Source organism: Mobula hypostoma, chromosome 16 (genome assembly GCF_963921235.1).
Source record: "Mobula hypostoma chromosome 16, sMobHyp1.1, whole genome shotgun sequence".
NCBI lineage: Eukaryota > Metazoa > Chordata > Chondrichthyes > Myliobatiformes > Myliobatidae > Mobula > Mobula hypostoma.
This window is the reverse complement of record NC_086112.1, coordinates 1,758,739-1,777,894: the sequence shown is the minus strand read 5'-3', so window position 1 is coordinate 1,777,894 and position 19,156 is coordinate 1,758,739. Positions and strand designations below refer to the sequence as shown.

Here is a 19,156-nt window from a genome sequence, read left to right as displayed (position 1 = left end):
ATAAATTCTTGATTAGTCAGGGCATGAAATGATACAGGGAAAAGGAAGGAGACTGGGGCTGAGAGGAAAATTGGATCAGCCATGATGAAATGGCAGAACAGACTCGATAGGCCAAATAACCTGATTCTGCTCCTATATCTTATGGTCTTTAAAGAGAGATAATCACTCATAACATTGATTCAGTACTGATGTGTCCAGCCAATGAGCAGCACAGTCAGTGATAGATGAAATCACCGAAATGTGAAGGCATCACAAGTTCGGTACCTTGTGTGATGCAGTCAGCAAGTAGAGGTAAACCACACATCACATTCTCTCTGCCTGAATTTGAGAGCTGTACAGTTAAGGTTAGAATAAATGAATACTCAATATCAAGACAACAGACACTTCCTGAATACTTAGTTAACGTTAATTCCATATTTACCTTTGGCACTCTCCTGAAGTTGCCCTTTCTTGAAATAAGCCAAGGCAAGTCCAATAACGTCATCAAACTCCACGAGCGGATTTGACTTGTAAACCTGGATGGATTCCTGATAGTGACCAGCAACACTGAAACAAGGAAAGGGGACTTTGATATAGCAGCAAGACATGGCACACAAGATGTATTCTTCTTCAGAATTCACCAAAAAATTATGTTAAAAGTCTTAAAAGCATTGAGGTACGATTTAATCCAGCTTTCCTCAACCTTTTTGTCCTGCAGGAACCCTTGAAATAATTTTCAGTTCTAAGGGAACCCCTGCATAAAAATTATTATATCTACATTAGTGTGATCAGTAAATTGTAGATATAATAATGCAAAGGCAATTGTCGATGCTCTTTTGAGTACAGAATGAATTTTTAGCTTAACTTCCTTGAAATTAATCTCTTTCTTTCCCTTTCATAAATTTTAAAAATTCATAAAGAAAACATAATAAATTTCACAGTTCTGGGTCAAACTTGATATAAGCACACACAGATTTCACCTTCAACTGAAATGAGATGATTTCTCTCCTTGCTCTTGATGCTTGAGAAAGAAGCAAAAGCTTGGGCACACATGCAAGAAGTTGAAAACTACAGCAAAATGTTCATTGCTTTCCTATGGATGGCAGGATACTACTCTTCTTTCACAGAAACCCAGAACTTGTCCTGCGGCAGGTCAGTAAATCTCATCTTGAGTGCATGATCAGAGTGCAGCTCACCAGGTTCTTCCTCTTCTCTCAAAGTCAAGTTCTCAGGCTGAGCAGAAGATTCAGAGAAAGGGACCTCAGCCAGTCAGTCACGCACTTGTGTTGAAAGGGAGGAAAAGTACTGTTCAGTTTTGTTCTGCAGTTCTTCCAGGTGGTTTTCAGTAAGTTTCAAGACCTTCTGATATCCTTCCTCACTCTCAAGCTCAAGCAGCAGTGGAAACATTTCAAGATTTCCTTTTGCAACATGATTTTTCCAAAGATTCATTTTCTTTTTAAATCCAAGAATCCTGTCACTTGAAGTCAAAACATTTTCCCCAGGGCCTTGCAGAGACTTGTTCAACTGGTTTATATGATGAAAAAATGTCTGTTAAGTCGGCTAGTTTCTGCAGCTATTCTTCATCTTCAAAGCACTCAGCACTCAGGAGTATTTTTTTGAAAATACTCCTGCAATTCACCTTTCAGCTCAAACATCCTGCTGAGAACTCTTCTCTGCTAAGCCACCAGATTTCTGAATGTAGCAGGAGATTAGTGTGCTCTTTGTCCAGGTTTTCACAGTTTTTTTAAACATTCTATCGTGAACTGGTCATAAAGCTACTAAATAATTTACTTCCTGATGCTCTCTACTACCTGCGACGTTATTTTCAGCCTTTTTATTGACTGTGACCTTATTTTCAGAAGCCTTAATCTATTTGTTTTGAGATTTGAATAGTCATTTAAAATTATCAGCACTTTTTTCTGTCATATGGCTGTGATTTATAGTTAAGTTCTTTTCAATTTTGCTGGAGTCATTGCTACATTTGTAAGTTGTTTGCCACAGTCTAAGCACAATGGAATAGGACAATTTGGATCACCAGTCCATGTAAAGCCCATTGATAAGTAGCTTTCATTGTAAAGACAGACTTTTTTTTGTGTCAATTGTTGAACTAGTGCAGTGAAATGACTCAGAAGATTGTATCTTTGTCATTAGCGTATCAGAACTGTCCATAGATCTAGAATCCACCTCTTCCATCTCACACCTCCTCTTCAATAATTGCCACACTGGACCATCTTTAGAATGAACATTTCCCTCCAATTTTCTACTACACCGGTAGTTTGTTCACTCCCGTAAGTCAGTCAGTGATGTGTAAGGGGATGGTTGGGGAGGTAATTTAGGAGGGAGAGGCTGGCATCACAGCCTAAGTTGGACAAGTCCATTCACTGCTGGGAAAACACCTCACACTCTTCATCAGCCTACCAACCTCCCCTCCTTGCAATACAGCGCTCACCAATTATCAGCCTACCAACCTCCCCTCTGTGCAATATAGCACTCACCAATTATCAGCCTACCAACCTCTCCTCCGTGCAATACAGCACTCACCAATTATCAGCCTACCAACCTCCCCTCCGTGCAATACAGCACTCACCAATTATCAGCCTACCAACCTCCCCTCCATGCAATATAGCACTCACCAATTATCAGCCTACCAACCTCCCCTCCGTGCAATACAGCGCTCACCAATTATCAGTCTACCAACCTCCCCTCTGTGCAATACAGCACTCACCAATTACTAACAGCCTCACCTATCTTGTGTCAAAAACTGAGAATGGACTCAACTAAATAAACACAGTTCTACTGAGCATTGCCATACTGAGCTGAGATTGCTAATGGGGCTGCTTGGTCACTGCCCACCACTGCGAGGGCCAGCATCATGCATTATGCGAAAATCAAAAGACTGTTCATTTTTGTTTAAATCACAATCTCTTGTAGAAACCCTAGCGACCTCTCACAGAACCCTAGGGTTCCGTGGAACACTGGTTGAGAAACCCTGATTTAATCAAATATTAGAGAAGGCAGGAGAAAAGGATTGAGATGGATTAAAAAAAGAACAGACATGATTGAATGGCAGAATATACATAATTGAACTGACTTTATTTCTTACATCCTTCACATACATGAGTAAAAATCTTTACATTGTATCTCCATCTAAATGTGCATTCATAGTAATCTATAATAATTTATGACAAATAGAACAGTCAATGTAACATAGAAATACACTCAAATCAACGTCAGTTAATCAGTCTGATGGCCTGGTGGAAGAAGCTGTCTCAGAGACTGTTGATCCTGGCTTTTATGCTGCGATACTGTTTCCTGGATGGTAGCAGATAGAATAGATTGTGGTTGGGGTAACTTGGGTCCCCAGTGATCCTTCAGGCCCTTTTTTCACACCTGTCTTCGTAAATGTCCTGGATCAATGGAACTTCACAACTACAGATGCGCTGGGCTGTCCACACCACTCTTTGCAGAGTTCTGTGATTGAGAGAGGTACAGTTCCCATACCAGGCAGTGATGCAGTCAGGATGCTCTCAGTTGTGCCCCTGTAGAAAGTTCTTAGAACCTGGGGGCTCATACCAAGCTTCCTCAACCATCTGAGGTGAAAGGCGCTGTTGTGCCTTTTTCACCACACAGCTGGTGTGTACAGACCACGTCAGGTCATCGATGATGTGAATGCCGAGGAACTTAAAGCTGTTCACCCTCTCAACCCCAAATCCATCGATGTTAATCAGGGTTAGCCCGTCTCCATTCCTATTGTAGCCCACAAACAGTTCAGTGCAGAGACGAGTAGTAAACCTTGTGGAGCAGCGAACTGAACAAGTCCGTCCCTCGTCTCCTGCCCTGACACCCTGACCTCTTCAATCTGACCCAGTGCTTAAATTATCCAAGCCTCGGGTCATTCCTTGCTTTTGGACCAAGCTGCTGCTGTTTTGATACACTCTTGGGCCCAAAGTGCTAGCTTGATTGGGCACGTATCTGACCTTTTCAATTCGGCTCAGTGCTTAAATCGACGAAACCTCGGGTCTTTCCTTGCTCTCGGGTCTCGGCTCTGCCTCGACTCTGTTCTGCTGCATCAAATTGCCTCCAATTCCGCTCCAGCAATGCCATACATTGGTGCATTCCCTGCTTCCCAGCCTGGACCAAGCCACCTTGATTCAGCTTGTACCTGCCTCGCTGCAACCGCCCTAAACCTTCAACACTTCAGTTCAGTCCACAAAAATGCCAGAGTATACATGTGGTTGAAAAGCTCAACTCCGACAGGGAAGTTAAAGGCTAATGTCTGCAGTGATTGTTTACGAGAAAAAGAGTGATTAGTAAAGTATTTTGTTGTTTTCTGTTTTATTTGCCACCAGCGAGTAGCCGCTGAGATTCACCAGCGCCATCTTAAATCAGAAAATGGGTAGAATCTGAGTGGGTCCCCGTTGATCAGTGGGGACATCGTGGGGTGAGTGACATTTCCAATACTCTACTGAATTGAATTGAATTGAATTGACTTTATTACTTACATCCATCACATACATAAGTAAAAATCTTTGTTATGTCTCCGTCTAAATGTGCAATGTGCACATTTATAGTAATTTCTAATAAATAGTATGTACAAACAGGACAGTCAATAGAATTACAATTGTATCAGCATAAATTAATCAGTCTGATGGCCTAGTGGAAGAAGCTGTCCCAGAGCCTGCTGGTCCTGGCTGTTATGCTGCGATACCGTTTCCGGGACGGTAGCAGATGGAACAGATTGTGATTGGGGTGACTTGGGTCCCCAGTGATCCTTCTGGCCCTTTTTATACACCTGTCTTTGTAAATGTCCTGAATAGTGGGAAGTTCACATCTACAGATGCACTAGGCTGTCCACACCACTCTCTGCAGAGTCCTGCGATTGAGGGAAGTGCAGTTCCCATACCAGGCAGTGATGCAGCCAGTCAGGATGCTCTCAATTGTGCCCCTGTAGAAAGTCCTTAGGATTTGGGGACCCATACCAAATTTCTTCAACCATCTGAGGTGAAAGAGGCACTGTTTTCACCATATAGCCAGTATGTAGAGACCATGTGAGATCCTCGGTGATGTGTATGCCAAGGAACTTAAAGCTGTTCACCCTCTCAACCCCAGATCTATTGATGTCAATAGGGAGGAGCCTGTGTCCATTCTTCTAGTAATCCACAACCAGCTTCTTTGTTTTTGCAACATTGAGGGAGAGGTTGTTCTTTTGACACCACTGTGTCAGAGTGATGACTTCCTTTCTGTAGACAGCCTCATTATTATTTGAGATCAGACCAATCAATGTAGTATTGTCAGCAAATTTAATAGCAGATTGGAGCTGTGGGTGACAACACAGTCATGGGTATACAGAGAGTAAAGGAGGGGGCTTAGGACACAGCCCTGAGGGGCTCCTGTGTTGAGGGTCAGAGGGGAAGAGGTGAGGGAGCCTACTCTTACCACCTGCCGGCAATCTGACAGGAAGTCCAAGATCCAGCTGCACAAGGCAGGTTGAAGGCCGAGGTCTCTGAGCTTCTTTTCAAGTCTGGAGGGAATTATGGTGTTGAATGATGAACTGTCGTCCAAGAACAGCATGCTCACATAAGCATCCTTCTTCTCCAGATGTGCAAGGACGGCGTGTAGAGTTGTGGTTATTGTGTCATCTATCGATCAGTTGTGTGGGTGGTAGCAAGCTGCAGATGTAGTCCTTGACCAGCCTCTCAAGCAATTGCTTATTATTGAGATAAGTGCGATAGGACACCAGTCGTTCAGACATGTGACCTTGATATTTTTAGGTACAGGAACAATGGGGGACATTTTGAAACAGGAAGGAACTCTACACTGGGAGAAGAGGGAGAGATTTAAAATGTCTAAGCACACCTGCCTCTATAAGTAGAACAAAGAATATTTCTGATAGGGCATCTGCAGAACTTTGCATTCACAGAACGATGGGCTTTGTATGAGAAACAAAGAAAATTATTATGCATAACTAAGGCAGCAAAAAGGATCTAGTGCTTTCCCAGCATACATGACAAATAAACTCTCTTTGGGCTTCCAGCTGGGTACAGGTATTTATTTTAACTGACATTTCAATGACAAACTCTGCCATCGTCTTCAGGGATGATGCCTGGGCATTCTAGTCAGGTGGTATTTATACCCCAATAGTCCATTCTCCTGACTGGCTAGTCCTCATCCAATCAGGTTTCTGCTCTCCTAACTTCTTTGTAATTGAATTCCAGCGAGACCCAAGTAAAATCGCTTTTCTCTAGTTTTATTTCAATGTCTTCCTTCACCAGACAGTCCCAAAAACCATTGGTGTGGCAAAGTAATTTAGGTTACCCCAAGAAATCAGTGGTAGCAGAACACTGCATTCGCAACGGCCATAGGATTGACTTTGACGCTACAAAACTACTTTGCCATACCAATGACTTTTGGGACCACTTAGTGAAAAAAGCCACTGAAATAAAACTAGAGGAAAAGAATTTTAACAAAGACGAAGGTCTCTCTCGATAAGTAAGAACTGGAATTCGATTGCGAGCAAGGTGGGACAGTGGAAACCTGGTTGGATGAGGCCTAACCAATCAGGAGGGATGGACAACAGGAGTATACTACTGGACTAGACATGTCTAGGCATCACCCCTGATGAAGATGGCAGAGTTTGTCATTGAAATGTCAGCTAAATTTGATACCTGTACCCTGCTGGAAGCCTGAGAAGAGTTTAAAAGGCAGCAAACTGAACATAGTTCTTTATTGCAAGAGGCATGGAATACAAGGACAAAGTTTTTCTTCAGAAGTATGGATGCTTACCTTACAGTTTTGTGCTTACTATTGGAGACAGAATACTATGTGAAGAAGGTTTATCAGTTTAATTCTTCTGTTGATGGATCACTTTATAAGGAAAAGTAGAATACAGTAGGGCTAAAATTATTGGAATTTGGAAGAACAAGAGACAATTATATTCTGAGGAAACTTTATAGGATAAATTCTGCCAAGAGATTTCTGCTGCTGAGGGAATTTAGAATGACAGGTCCGTCTCAGGATTAGGATTTAAGACGGTGATGAGAAAGAATATCTTCTCTCAAAAGATTATGAATTTGTAATTCTTTGGGCAGAGAATGTGGATGCTATGACAATAACATTCAAACATCCAAACACAAGGAAAACTGCAGATGCTGGAATTTCAAGCAACAGACACAAAAAATGCTGGTGAACGCAGCAGGCCAGGCAGCATCTCTAGGAAGAGGTACAGTCGACTTTTCGGGCCGAGACCCTTTGTCAGGACGAACTGAAAGAAAAGATAGTAAGAGATTTGAACGTGGAAGGGGGAGGGGGAGATCTGAAATGATAGGAGAAGACAGGTGGGGGAGGGATGGAGCTAAGAGCTGGAAAGTTGATTGGTAAAAGGGATATGAGGCTGGAGAAGGGAGAGGATCATGGGATGGGAGGCCTAGGGAGAAAGAAAGGGGGAGGGGGGAAGCCCAGGGGATGGGCAAGGAGTATAGTGAGAGGGACAGAGGGACAAGAAGGAGAAAAGAGAGAGAGAGAGAGAGAGAGAGAGAGAGAGAGAAAATGAATGAATAAATAAATAACGGATGGGGTATGAAGGGGAGGTGGGGCATTAACTGAAGTTCGAGAAGTCAATGTTCATGCCATCAGCTTGGAGGCTACCCAGACGGAATATAAGGTGTTGTTCATCCAAATTGAGTGTGGCTTCATCTTGACAGTAGAGGAGGCCGTGGATTGACGTATCAGAACAGGAATGAGACGTGGAATTAAAATGTGTGGCCACTAGGAGATCCTGCTTTCTCTGGCGGACAGAGCGTAGATGTTCAGCGAAACGGTCTCCCAGCCTGCGTCGGGTCTCGCCAATATATAGAAGGCTGCATCGGGAGCACCGGACGCAGTATATCACCCCAGCCGACTCACAGGTGAAGTGTCGCCTCACCTGGAAGGACTGTCTGGGGCCCTGAATGGTGTGAGGGAGGAAGTGTAAGGGCATGTGTAGCACTTGTTCCGCTTACAAGGATAAGTGCCAGGAGGGAGATCAGTGGGGAGGGATGGGGGGGACGAGTGGACAAGGAAGTCACATAGGGAGCGATCCCTGTGGAAAGCGAGGGGGGGGGGAAGATGTGCTTAGTAGTCGGATCCCATTGGAGGTGGCGGAAGTTACACAGAATTATATGTTTGACCCGGAGGCTGGTGGGGTGGTAGGTGATGACCAGGGGAACCCTATTCCTAGTGGGGTGGAGAGAGGATAGGGTAAGAGCAGATGTGCGTGAAATGGGAGAGATGCGTTTGAGAGCAGAGTTGATGGTGGAAGAAGGGAAGCCCTTTCTTTAAAAAAGGACATCTCCCTCGTCCTGGAATGAAAAGACTCATCCTGAGAGCAGATGCGGCGGAGACGGTGGAATTGTGAGAAGGGGATGGCATTTTTGCAAGAGACAGGGTGGGAAGAGGAATAGTTCAGGTGGCTGTGAGAGTCAGTAGGCTTATAGTAGACTTCAGTAGATAAGCTGTCTCCAGAGATAGAGACAGAAAGATCTAGAAAGGGGAGGGAGGTGTCGAAAATGGACCAGGTAAACTTGAGGGCAGGGTGAAAGTTGGAGGCAAAGTTAATAAAGTCAACGAGTTCTGCATGCGTGCAGGAAGCAGCGCCAATGCAGTCGTCGATGTAGCGAAGGAAAAGTGGGGGACAGATACCAGTATAGGCTTGGAACATGGATTGTTCCACAAAGCCTACAGAAAGGCAGGCATAGCTGGGACCCATACGGGTGCCCATGGCTGCACCTTTAGTTTGGAGGAAGTCGGAGGAGCCAAAGGAGAAATTATTAAGAGTAAGGACTAATTCCGCTAGACGGAGCAGAGTGGTGGTAGAGGGGAACTGGTTAGGTCTAGAATCCAAAAAGAAGCAGACAGCTTTGAGACCTTCCTGGTGGGGGATGGAGGTATATAGGGACTGGACATCCATGGTGAAAATAAAGCGGTGGGGGTCAGGGAACTTCAAATCATCCAAAAAATTCAGAGCGTGAGAAGTGTCACGAATATAAGTGGGAAGGGATTGAACAAGGGGGGATAAAACAGTGTCAAGGTATGCAGAAATGACTTCGGTGGGGCAGGAGCAAGCAGAGACCATGGGTCTACCTGGGCAGGCAGGTTTGTGGATCTTGGGTAGGAGGTAGAAACGGGAAGTGCGAGGTGTGGGAACTATAAGGTTGGTAGCACTGGATGGGAGATCCCCTGAGCGGATAAAGCTGGTGATGGTGTGGGAGACAATGGCCTGCTGCTCCTTAGTGGGGTCATGATTGAGGGGTAAATAAGAGGAGGTATCCGCAAGTTGTCACTGTGCCTCGGTAAGGTAGAGGTCAGTACACCAGACTACAATAGCGCCCCCATTATTGGCAGGTTTTATAGTAAGGTTAGGATTAGGGCGGAGGGAGTGGAGAGCAGAGCGAACGGAAGGAGTGAGGTTGGAATGGGAACAAGGTACGGTGAAGTCGAGACGGTTAATATCCCATCGGCAGTTAGCAATAAAGAGATCCAGAGCAGGCAGAAGACCAGAGCAGGGTGTCCATGAAGAGCAGCAGAGTTGAAAACGGGAGAAGGGATCATCGGTGGGGGTGGGAGAGTCCTTGCCGAAGAAGTAGGCTTGAAGACGGAGCCGGCAGAAGAAGAGTTCAGCGTCATGGTGAACGCGGAACTTGCTGAGGTGTGGGCGAAGGGGGACAAAGGTGAGGCCCTTACTGAGGACAGAGCGTTCTGCCTCAGACAGTTGAAGGTCAGAGGGGATAGTAAAGACCCGGCACAGATGAGAGCTGGGATCGGTGGGGAGGGGAGCGGAAGGGAGGCTGGTGGTGTCAGTGGAGAAGGGATGGTTGGGGGTGAGAGGAAGATGGAGCCTCTGAGGGCCCAGGAGAAGATGATGGGATGTGAGGGAGACGGGGTTGCAGAATGGTGGTGGGGGAAAGGGAGACGGGAGTCCCAATAGCAGCACATGAAGACCTGGCCTGGAGTTCAAGGCTGGAGTCTTGAGAGCTCGGATCAGAGGGGGGAGCAGGGAGGCTGGGGGTGTCAGTGGAGAGGGGAGGGTTGGAGTGAAAGGAAGATGGAGCCTCTGAGGGCCCAGGAGCTGACGGTGGGATCTGAGAGAGACGGAGTTGCAGAATGGTGGTGGGGGAAGGGGAGACGAGAGTCACAATAGCAGCACATAAAGACCCGGCCCGGAGTTCAAGGCTGGAGTCGCAGTTGGTGGTTGCGCAATCACTTTGAAGGTGTCCATGGTCGTTGCTGGAGTCCGGGTTTTGAATATGCCCTGGGTTGCTGGAGCCAGCAAGATCAATGGCGGGGGCCGCAACCTGAAGATCATGCCTGCTAGTGTCAGGGCCAGCAGGATCTGGGGTCTGCAGGTGTAAGATCTTGCGATCTTTGCCTAACATGACAAAGTCAAAAAAACTGCGATTGCAGGCATGTATCTGACGGAGGATGAAATAACGAGCAGGTCCATTACAGACAGTGAAGAAAGTGTCCTGAAGGTGTGGAAGGGTCTGGGATAGGGATGCCAAGTAACATTCAAATATCAGATGTTTTTGGTCTACAGGAGTTAATGCAGTTGAAGATGATGATCAGGCATTACTGTCTGAATCAGAAAGTAGATTCAAGGCCCACTGGCCAACTTCTAGTCCTATTTCTTCCAATCCCAAGAGGGGTGTGCATATGCTCACATACCCATTTAGAATGCTCCCAACAACAGGGATGATAAATCCTGACAGTTTTTGTGCTATTATGCCTTCTCCATATATAGTAATACAAGAGCAAATGTTATGTAGATATTAAATACATAAAATATCAAAGAAATCTCTATAATATTCAGTGTATACATCCTCACAAGTACCAACCAAAATACCAAATTTGAAATTTAATTTGATAAGTTTTAAAATTTTTTTGTTTTTATTTATTGAGATACAGCGCTGAATAGACCCATCTGGCCCTTCGAGTCGCACCACCCAGCAAACCCCAATTTCCCACAAGCCTAATCACAGGACAATTTACAATGAACAATTAACCTACCAACTGGTACGTCTTTGGGCTGTGGGAGGAAACCAGAGCACCCAGAGGAAACCACACGGACATGGGGAGAACATACAGGCAGCAACAGGAATTGCACCCAGGTTGCAGAAACTGTCAAGCACTATCATACTGTTTTGCAATTAGATTTGTGTATTATCGTCAAAAAATAGCTTAAAGTGAAGACAATGACAAAAGATGTAAACTAAATCTGCTGCCTTGCACAAAATTAACTGAAAGTAAACTACAGTCATATTAATAATACTTATATTATTTGAAATATGGTAAGTGATCATTAAAATAATGAAGGATGCCTACTCTGACAGACTGTATTCATGTTATCCATAATCTTGTAGCAACTTACCATAATGCTCGAGCCCAATTTCTTCGAGCGAATGGAAGTTTCTCGTTGTCTTCTGTATTTTGTAACAGCACAACTGCTCTGAAAATTAATGCAACAGATAATTATCAAAATGAAACTATTTTCCAAAACACAATCATTTAATAGAATTATGAGACGAGTGTTTATCTTCAGTCAGCTTCCTATCATTCTTGATTAACTCTGCTCATTAACTTTTTTCTCTACCAATTGTTTTTTTTAAGCAGCCTTAATTTGAGAAGAAACTTTACTGAGTTATGATCCCTCATCTTCAGGCTCAAGCCTCCAATGCACATTTAACATTGACTCATGATCATAGCTTGTCACACCAGATAGCTAGCCACTCTATTGTTGTTTGGTTGATGTTGAGCAAGTCAGTGTCAGCTAAATCAGGTGAGAGAGGGCAGTTGCACAGAACGTGTTCAATGTTCTGCACCCTTTCGCCACACTCACAGGATTCGCTGGTCTTTAAACCCCACTTCACCATATTGTCTCCCGTCCTACAAACTCCCGCTCTGGCTCTGTTGCCAGTGCACCACTTCCGTCTGTCAAGCAGTGCCCCATTTGGCAACATTTCTGTGTGGTCTTGCACTGTATTGTTTGGTGGGGTTCTGGCTTCTGCTTGTTGCCAGAGGTCAATCCTGTATGTTTGGGGGGGGGGGATGTTCCGTGCAGTAGTTCCTCCACTGTAGCAAAGCTTTTCCTCGATTTTAGGTGGTTGGAAACTGGCACATGATGATGTAGTGGGTGCCGTGGATCCGAGTTCCGTTTACCTTTTTCAATTTTTGTTGTAGTGTGTCTTCGGGTAGGTGGAGCTCGTCAGCCTGGGCAGGCAGTCCACCTAAGAGAGGGAAAACTCTGATCTCAAACCCCCGCAGCCTTACGGCCATACCCACTCATTGGAAAGGCTTCGGGAGTAAACCCTGAGGACAAATCCAGAGCTGGAGTCCCTAAGGCAGTCCGACATTGCCTTCGCAACGGGTCTATTTTCTTTGCATGGGCTGATCTGCCCCACACAGGTGCACAGTATTCTGCAGGTGCATAGCAGAGTGCTAGGGCAGTTGATCTAAGTGTGTGAGCATTAGCTCCCCATTTCGTGCCTCCTATTGCGAGAGCCAACTTTCCCTCGGAGTTTTTGGATGTGGATGGCAAATGAGAGCGTCCTATCCAGTGTCACACCCAGGTAAATTGGAGTCGGATGGTGGTCGAGCTCCTTCCCACACCAGAAGATCTTGAGTTTCCAAGCTGCTTCTCGATTCCTCAGGTGGAATGCACACACTTGAGTTTTTGGTGGATTTGGGTTCAGAGACCATTTTTCATAATACTGCTTCATTGCTTCGAGGGCTGCTGTAAGTCGTACTTCAACTTCTTGCAAGGAGTTAGCTTGTGTTGCTATGCATAGGTTGTCTACATAGATAAACCTGCGTGTGTTAGGAAAGGTTGGTTGGTTGTTTGTGTAGACATTAAATAGTAGAGGTGCCAAGACTGATCCCTGTGGTTGTCCGGTCTTTTGTAGATGCCACCTACTCTTAATTCCATTCATTTCTGCATAAAATCTACAATTTTCTGGGAGGCTTCTTACTACTTTGACTGTGGTTTCGTCCTTTAACGAATGGATAACATTGACTAGCAAGAGCAAATTAAAGGAAGGCAGAGACAAGCACAGCAGCTATCATCTGAGTGGACAGGGTCAGAGTGGTTCTCTTAGGTACAAGAGGCTTCAGACAAAGGAAGCAAACAAAGAAAAGCTCAAGGGTAAGCTTTTTTTCTTCTCCTTCGCTTCATCAGCTAGGACAGTAGAGATGCCAGGCAATATCGTGGAATGCTCCTCTTGCAGGATATGGGAAGGCAGGGCGACCTCCAGCGTCCCTGATAACTACAATGGAGTGAGGGCAGAAGATTTTTGGATCATTGGGCTCTTTTCCAGAGAAGGTGGGACCTGTACAGACGAGAGGGAGGGAGACTAATATCCAAACGGGGAGTTTATTAATGCTAAATGGTGGGGTTCAAACGGGAGTTCCAGTGGACGGGAACCAGAGTATCAGAACAGCTAGAGGAGAGGTTGTGGAGGCAATTGTTGGCAAGACCTCAGTCAAGTTAGGAATCAAAAGGTATGACTAGTGTCCTGAGCTGCTTATATTTCGATGCAAGAAGTAACGCAGGAAAGGCCGGTGATTGTAATGAAGATGAGATGGCTGGTTACGCACAGAGGCATTATGTAATGAGGAGAGGCTGCTGATAGGGCAAAATTGTAGTCAATAGGATGAGACGCAAAACAAAAGGTGGTCAAAATTGAAAAGGGTGAATGCAGGATTGAAGGTGTTATATTTGAATATGTGCAGTATGGTGAATAAGGTAAGATGAACTTGTAGCACAGTTGCAGATTGGTAAATATGATGTTTCAGTGATGCCTGCAACATGGCTGAAAGATTATAGCTGGGAGCTACATACATTCCAAAGAGGAAGAAGCATTCTAAAGGAAAGATGACACAACCGTGGCTAACAAGGGAAGTCAAAGCCAACATAAAAGCCCAAAGAGAGGGTATACAATACAGCAAAGATTAGTGGGAACTTCGAAGATTGGGAAGCTTTTAAAATCCAACAGAAGGCACCTAAAAAAGTCATTAAGATGGAAGAGATGAAATGCGAAAGTAAGCTAGCCAATAATGTTAAAGTGGATACCAAAAGTTTCTTCAGATACATGAAGTGTAAAAGAGAGGCGAGAGTGGATATCGGACAACTGGAAAACTATGCTGGAGAGGTAGTAATGGGAACAAGGAAATGGTGAATGAACTGAAAAGTATTTTGCATCAGTCTTCACTGTGTTAGACACTGGCAATATGGTAAAAGTTCCAAGTGTCAGGGGAGTGTGTGAAATTACCATTACTAGAGAGAAGGTTCTTGGGAAACTGAAAGGTCTGAAGGTAGATAAGTCACCTGAACTAGATGGTGTACACCCCAGGGTTCTAAAAGAGGTGGCTGAAGAGATTGTGGAGGCATTAGTAATGATTTTTCAAGAATTACTAGATTCTGGAATGGTTATGGTTCTGGAAGACTGGAAAATTGCAAATGTCACTCCACTTTTCAAGAAGGGAGGGATGCAAAAGAAAGGAAACTATAGGCCTGACAGTCTGACCTCAGTGGTTCGGAAGATGTTAGGAGTCGATTATTAAGGATGAGGTCTCAGGGTACTTGGAGGCACATGATAAGATAGGCCATAGTCAGCATAGTTTCCTCCAGGGTAATCTTGCCTGACACATCTGTTGGAATCTTTTGATAAAATAACAAGTAGGATAGACAAAGGAGAATCGGTTGATGTTGTGTAACTGGATTTTCAGAAGGCCTTTGACTAGGTGCCATTCACGAGGCTGCTTAACATGCTACAATTCCATGGTGTTAGAGGAAACATTCTAGCATGGATAAAGCAGTGGCTGACTGGCGGGTGGGAATAAAGGCAGCCTTTTCTGGCTGGCTGCCGGTGACTAGTGGTGTTTCACAGGGGTCCGTGATAGGACCAATACGTTAGTTATTTTGATGATGGAATTGATGGCTTTGTTGCAAAGTTTGCAGACGATATGAAGATGGGTGGAAGGGCAGATAGTTTGAGGAAGTAGAGAAGCTACAGAAGGATAGACAGATTTGGAGAATGAGCAAAAGAAATGGCAGATGGAATAGTGTCAGAAAGTGTATGGTCATGCATTTTGGTAGAAGAAATGAAAGGGATGACTATTTTGAATTGAGAGAAAATACAATAAACTGAGGTGCTAAGGGACTTGGGAGTCCTTGTGCAGGATTCCCTAAAAGTTAATTTGCAGGTTGAGGCAATAGTGAGGAAGGCAAGTGCAATGTTAGAATTCATTTCAAGAAGACTACAATATAATAGCAAGGATGTAATGTTGAGACTTTATAAAGCACTGGTGAGGCCTCACTTGGAGTATTATGGACAGCTTTGGACTCCTTATCTTAGAAAGGATGTGCTGACACTGGAGAAGGTTCAAAAGAAATCACAATAATTATTCCAGAATTGAATGTCTTGTCATATGAAGAGCGTTTGATGGCTCTGGACCTATATGGACTAGAATTCAGAAGAATGAGTGGTCTCTCATTGAAACCTATGATAGAGGGGATGTGCACAGGATGTTTCCTATGGTGGGAGAGTTGAAGAACAGAGGACATAGCCTCAGAATAGAGGGGCATCCTTTTAGAACAGAGCTGAGAAGGAATTTGTTAAGCCAAGGAATGGTGAATCTGTGGAATTCTTTGCCACAGGCAGCTGTGGAGGACAAGACTTTATGTTTATATTTAAGACAGAGGTTGATAGATTCTTGATTGGTCAGGGCATGTGGGGTACAGAAAGGCGTCAAGAGATTGGGGCAGAGAGGAAAATTGGGTCAGCCAGGATGAAATGCTGGAGTAGACTCGATGGGCCTAATGACCTAATTCTGCTCCGAAATCTTACGGTCTGACCGTTTAAATCATCACGTTGCTGACAAGCAGTACCACTGACTGTAATATTAGATTATTATCGTCATTGTGCCGAGTACAGATACAACGCCAATGAAATGCAGTTAGCATCCGACCAGAAAAGCAAAGAATAGTGTTATTTACAAAATAACTGCGAATAAAAAGAGCTACAGCACACAAATATAAAAGTACTGTGACAGTCAAATATGGGTGCAATACTGCTTAATGCTGTGATGTGAGGTTCAACAGGGTCACAGCCTCAGGGAAGAAGCCCTTCCTGTGCCTGCTGGTGCGGGAGCGGAGGCTCCTGTAGCGCCTACCGGATGGGAGGAGAGTAAAAAGTCCATGGTTAGGGTGAGATGCATCCCTGATAATGTTTTTCGCCCTGCCCAAGCAGCATTTATGGTAGATGTTCTCAATGGTGGGCAATTGGGTGCCGATAATCCGCTGGGCAGTTTTCACCAAACACTGCAGTGCTTTGCAGTCCGATACGGGACAATTGCCATACCACACTGAGATGCAGTTGGTGAGTATGCTCTCAATGGTACAGTGGTAAAAATCCATCAGTATCCTGGGACAGAGGTGAGCTTTCTTCATGCTCCACAGGAAATAAAGGCGCTGTTACGCCTTTTTGATCAGGATGGAGGAGCTCAGGGACCAGATGAGATCATCGGAACTGTGGACACCAAGGAATTTGAAGCTTGATACACGCTCCGCTACAGCCCTATTGATGTAGATGGGGATGTGAGTGTGACTCCTGGCATGCCTGAAGTCCACAATGATCTCCTTGGTCTTTTGGATGTTAAGGGCCAGGTTGTTGTCGGCACACCACGCGGCCTGGTGCTGGACTTCGTCCCTATAGGCCGTCTCATCATTCCCTCTGATCAGGCCAACCACTGTGGTGTCATCTGCGAACTTGATTATGGAGTTAGAACCATGTACAGGAACGCAGTCATAGGTGAAAAGGGAGTACAGAAGAGGGCTCAGCACACAACCTTGAGGCACGCCAGTGTTCAGGGTGAGAGTAGAGGAGGAGAGGTTGTCCAACTTAACTGATTGGGGTCTGTTAGTCAGAAAGTCCAAGGTCCAATTGCAGAGGGATGAGCTGATACCGAGCTGGCGAAGTTTGGCGATCAGCTTGGAGGGGATCACAGTAATAAATGCCGAACTAAAGTCAATGAACAGCATTCTGACGCAAGAGTTGGGGCTACTCTCCAAATCCACTTGTCTCTAGTATTAATCTGGACCATACTGCGTAACATGACAGTTCTATCAAATGTTGGCAGATTAGATCTGCCTCTTTCTCTAGAACCTATCGAACCATTCTGAAACAAGCACAATTTCTGCAATGAGCAATGAAAATAGGAAAATATTGTCTCAATTTCAAAAATGAATAAAAACGCAGAGCCTACCAAACCAAAGAGTCAAAAATCTGAGATCAGTTCAATCCAGGTCCTGTGGTGAAAACCCTGGTATGGAGGTAACAGAACAAAGCACAATACTAACCTAGTATGGATGGGAAAATCTTAATTTTCCCATCCATGGTCAACTTGCATAGACTTTGCAAAACCTTGGGCAAAATGTTTAAACCATAACTCTGTTCACACGTTCCAAACAAATCTATGTATTTTTCGTTAAGTTCTGATTCAAGTGGAAGAAACCCTTGAAAGAGATTAATTTCCCTTCGAAATAATGGCACTTACTCGCCTGAGGGATGTTGAAACCACATTACTAATAAAATATTTGAGGGAAGTCTATGGATCACTTTAATTAACATTATTAACTGTTGATTAACTTCTGGCATTCCTTATTTTATTTAGTTTTTTATTTCAGAATCACATGTTGTGAAATTTGTTAACGGCATCAGAACAATGAACATGATAAATAAATATGGAGAAAAAAGGTAAAATTATATTTTTACATATATATAAAATAGTTAAGTTAAAATAAGAAGTGCAAAATGACAGAAATATAAAAGCGGTGAGCTAGTGTTCATGGGTTCAACGTCCATTTAGAATTGGATGATTTAGGCAAAGAAGCTGTTCCTGAATCGCTGAATGTGTGCTTTCAGGCTTCTGTACCTCCTTCCCGACAGTAACAGTGTGAAGAGGGCACATCCTGGATGGCTGCAATCCTTAACATTGACACCACCTTCCTAACGCACCGCTCCTTGAAGATGTCTTTGATACTCTGGAGGCTAATATCCATGATGGAGTTGACTAATTTTACAAGTTTCTGCAACTTATTTTGATCTGGTGCAGCAGCCCTGCCCCCCAGACCAGACCATGATGCAGCCAGTCAGAATGCTTTTCATGGTATATTTGTAGAAGTTTTCCAGCGTTGCATTTCACACACCAAACCTCCTCAAACTCTTAATTGAAATATAGCCGTTGTCCTGCCTTCTTTATAGTTGTGTCCAGGTTAAGTTCTCAGGGATATTGACACTCAGGAACTTCCAGTCAAGATGGTGCCAGTGTACAGCGCTCCTTTAGTCGATATCTTCTGGAAAGATCATGGAGCCATCTTTTTCACTTCTTTTATGGTTTCATCATCTATCCAGAAGATGTCAACATTTGTTTCTCGTCTTGGATGTGATTCTGGAACTGTTGGAGACTATGTTTTGCTGTTTGGAGATCGTTTGGTCTCCAGAGACTCCAGAAAGCAGAGGCAACATGAGTGAACCTCGTAGCGAGATGGCACGTGAGCCAATGTTTGACCCCATTTCACTGATTATAGCTTCCAATGTTCACCGATTAAAGCAACAAGGGTGATTAAAACATCTAGGAAAGTGCGGAAGTCTGGAGATTGTTCCAGCGCTCTGCAGTCTCCAAGAGGCAGAGACAACGTGCACAACCTCCCAGTGGGCAAGCAGCAGAACGGGACGCAAGCCAATGTTTGGCTCCATTTCACCGACTGAAGCGACAAGGCAATTCAAGCATCGAAGCGAGTGCAGAGGGTGAGCACCTGCTGCCTCTCTTTTGAACACTCTTCTAAGTACCAGAGAGGGGAGAACCTTCTGCTGAGAACGTTGCCCAGGTTTTGCTGTGTTTTGGATGTGGACTTGTACTTTAAAATCTTTTTTCAGTGTTATAGTTTTTATATTCTGTGTTTTTTCATCCAATCTCTTCATTTTTTTTGTGTAGGGAGGGGGATTTGGGAGTCTGTTTTGTTTGCTTTTTTGTGCAGAGTGAGGGATTTGTGGGTCGATGTGCTTGATCCGTTTTGCCGTTTTTGTGCAGGAGGAAGGATTTGGGGGTTGATTGCCATTCCGTTTTTATTTGGGTTTTTTTGCAGGGA

General features: G+C 44.4%; 1 protein-coding gene across 2 annotated transcripts in view; it reads right to left on the bottom strand.

Moving 5' to 3' along the window:
* The window catches only part of skic3 (SKI3 subunit of superkiller complex), a 192,866-nt gene that overhangs the window by 56,433 nt on the left and 117,277 nt on the right, over window positions 1–19,156 (bottom strand). For both annotated transcript variants that reach the window (XM_063069269.1, XM_063069268.1), the window contains exons 28-29: window positions 11,381–11,458; window positions 422–546 (exon numbers count right to left, since the gene is read on the bottom strand). In XM_063069269.1, the coding sequence (XP_062925339.1) occupies window positions 422–546; window positions 11,381–11,458 (203 nt within the window). The remainder of the gene's footprint in view (window positions 1–421; window positions 547–11,380; window positions 11,459–19,156) is intronic.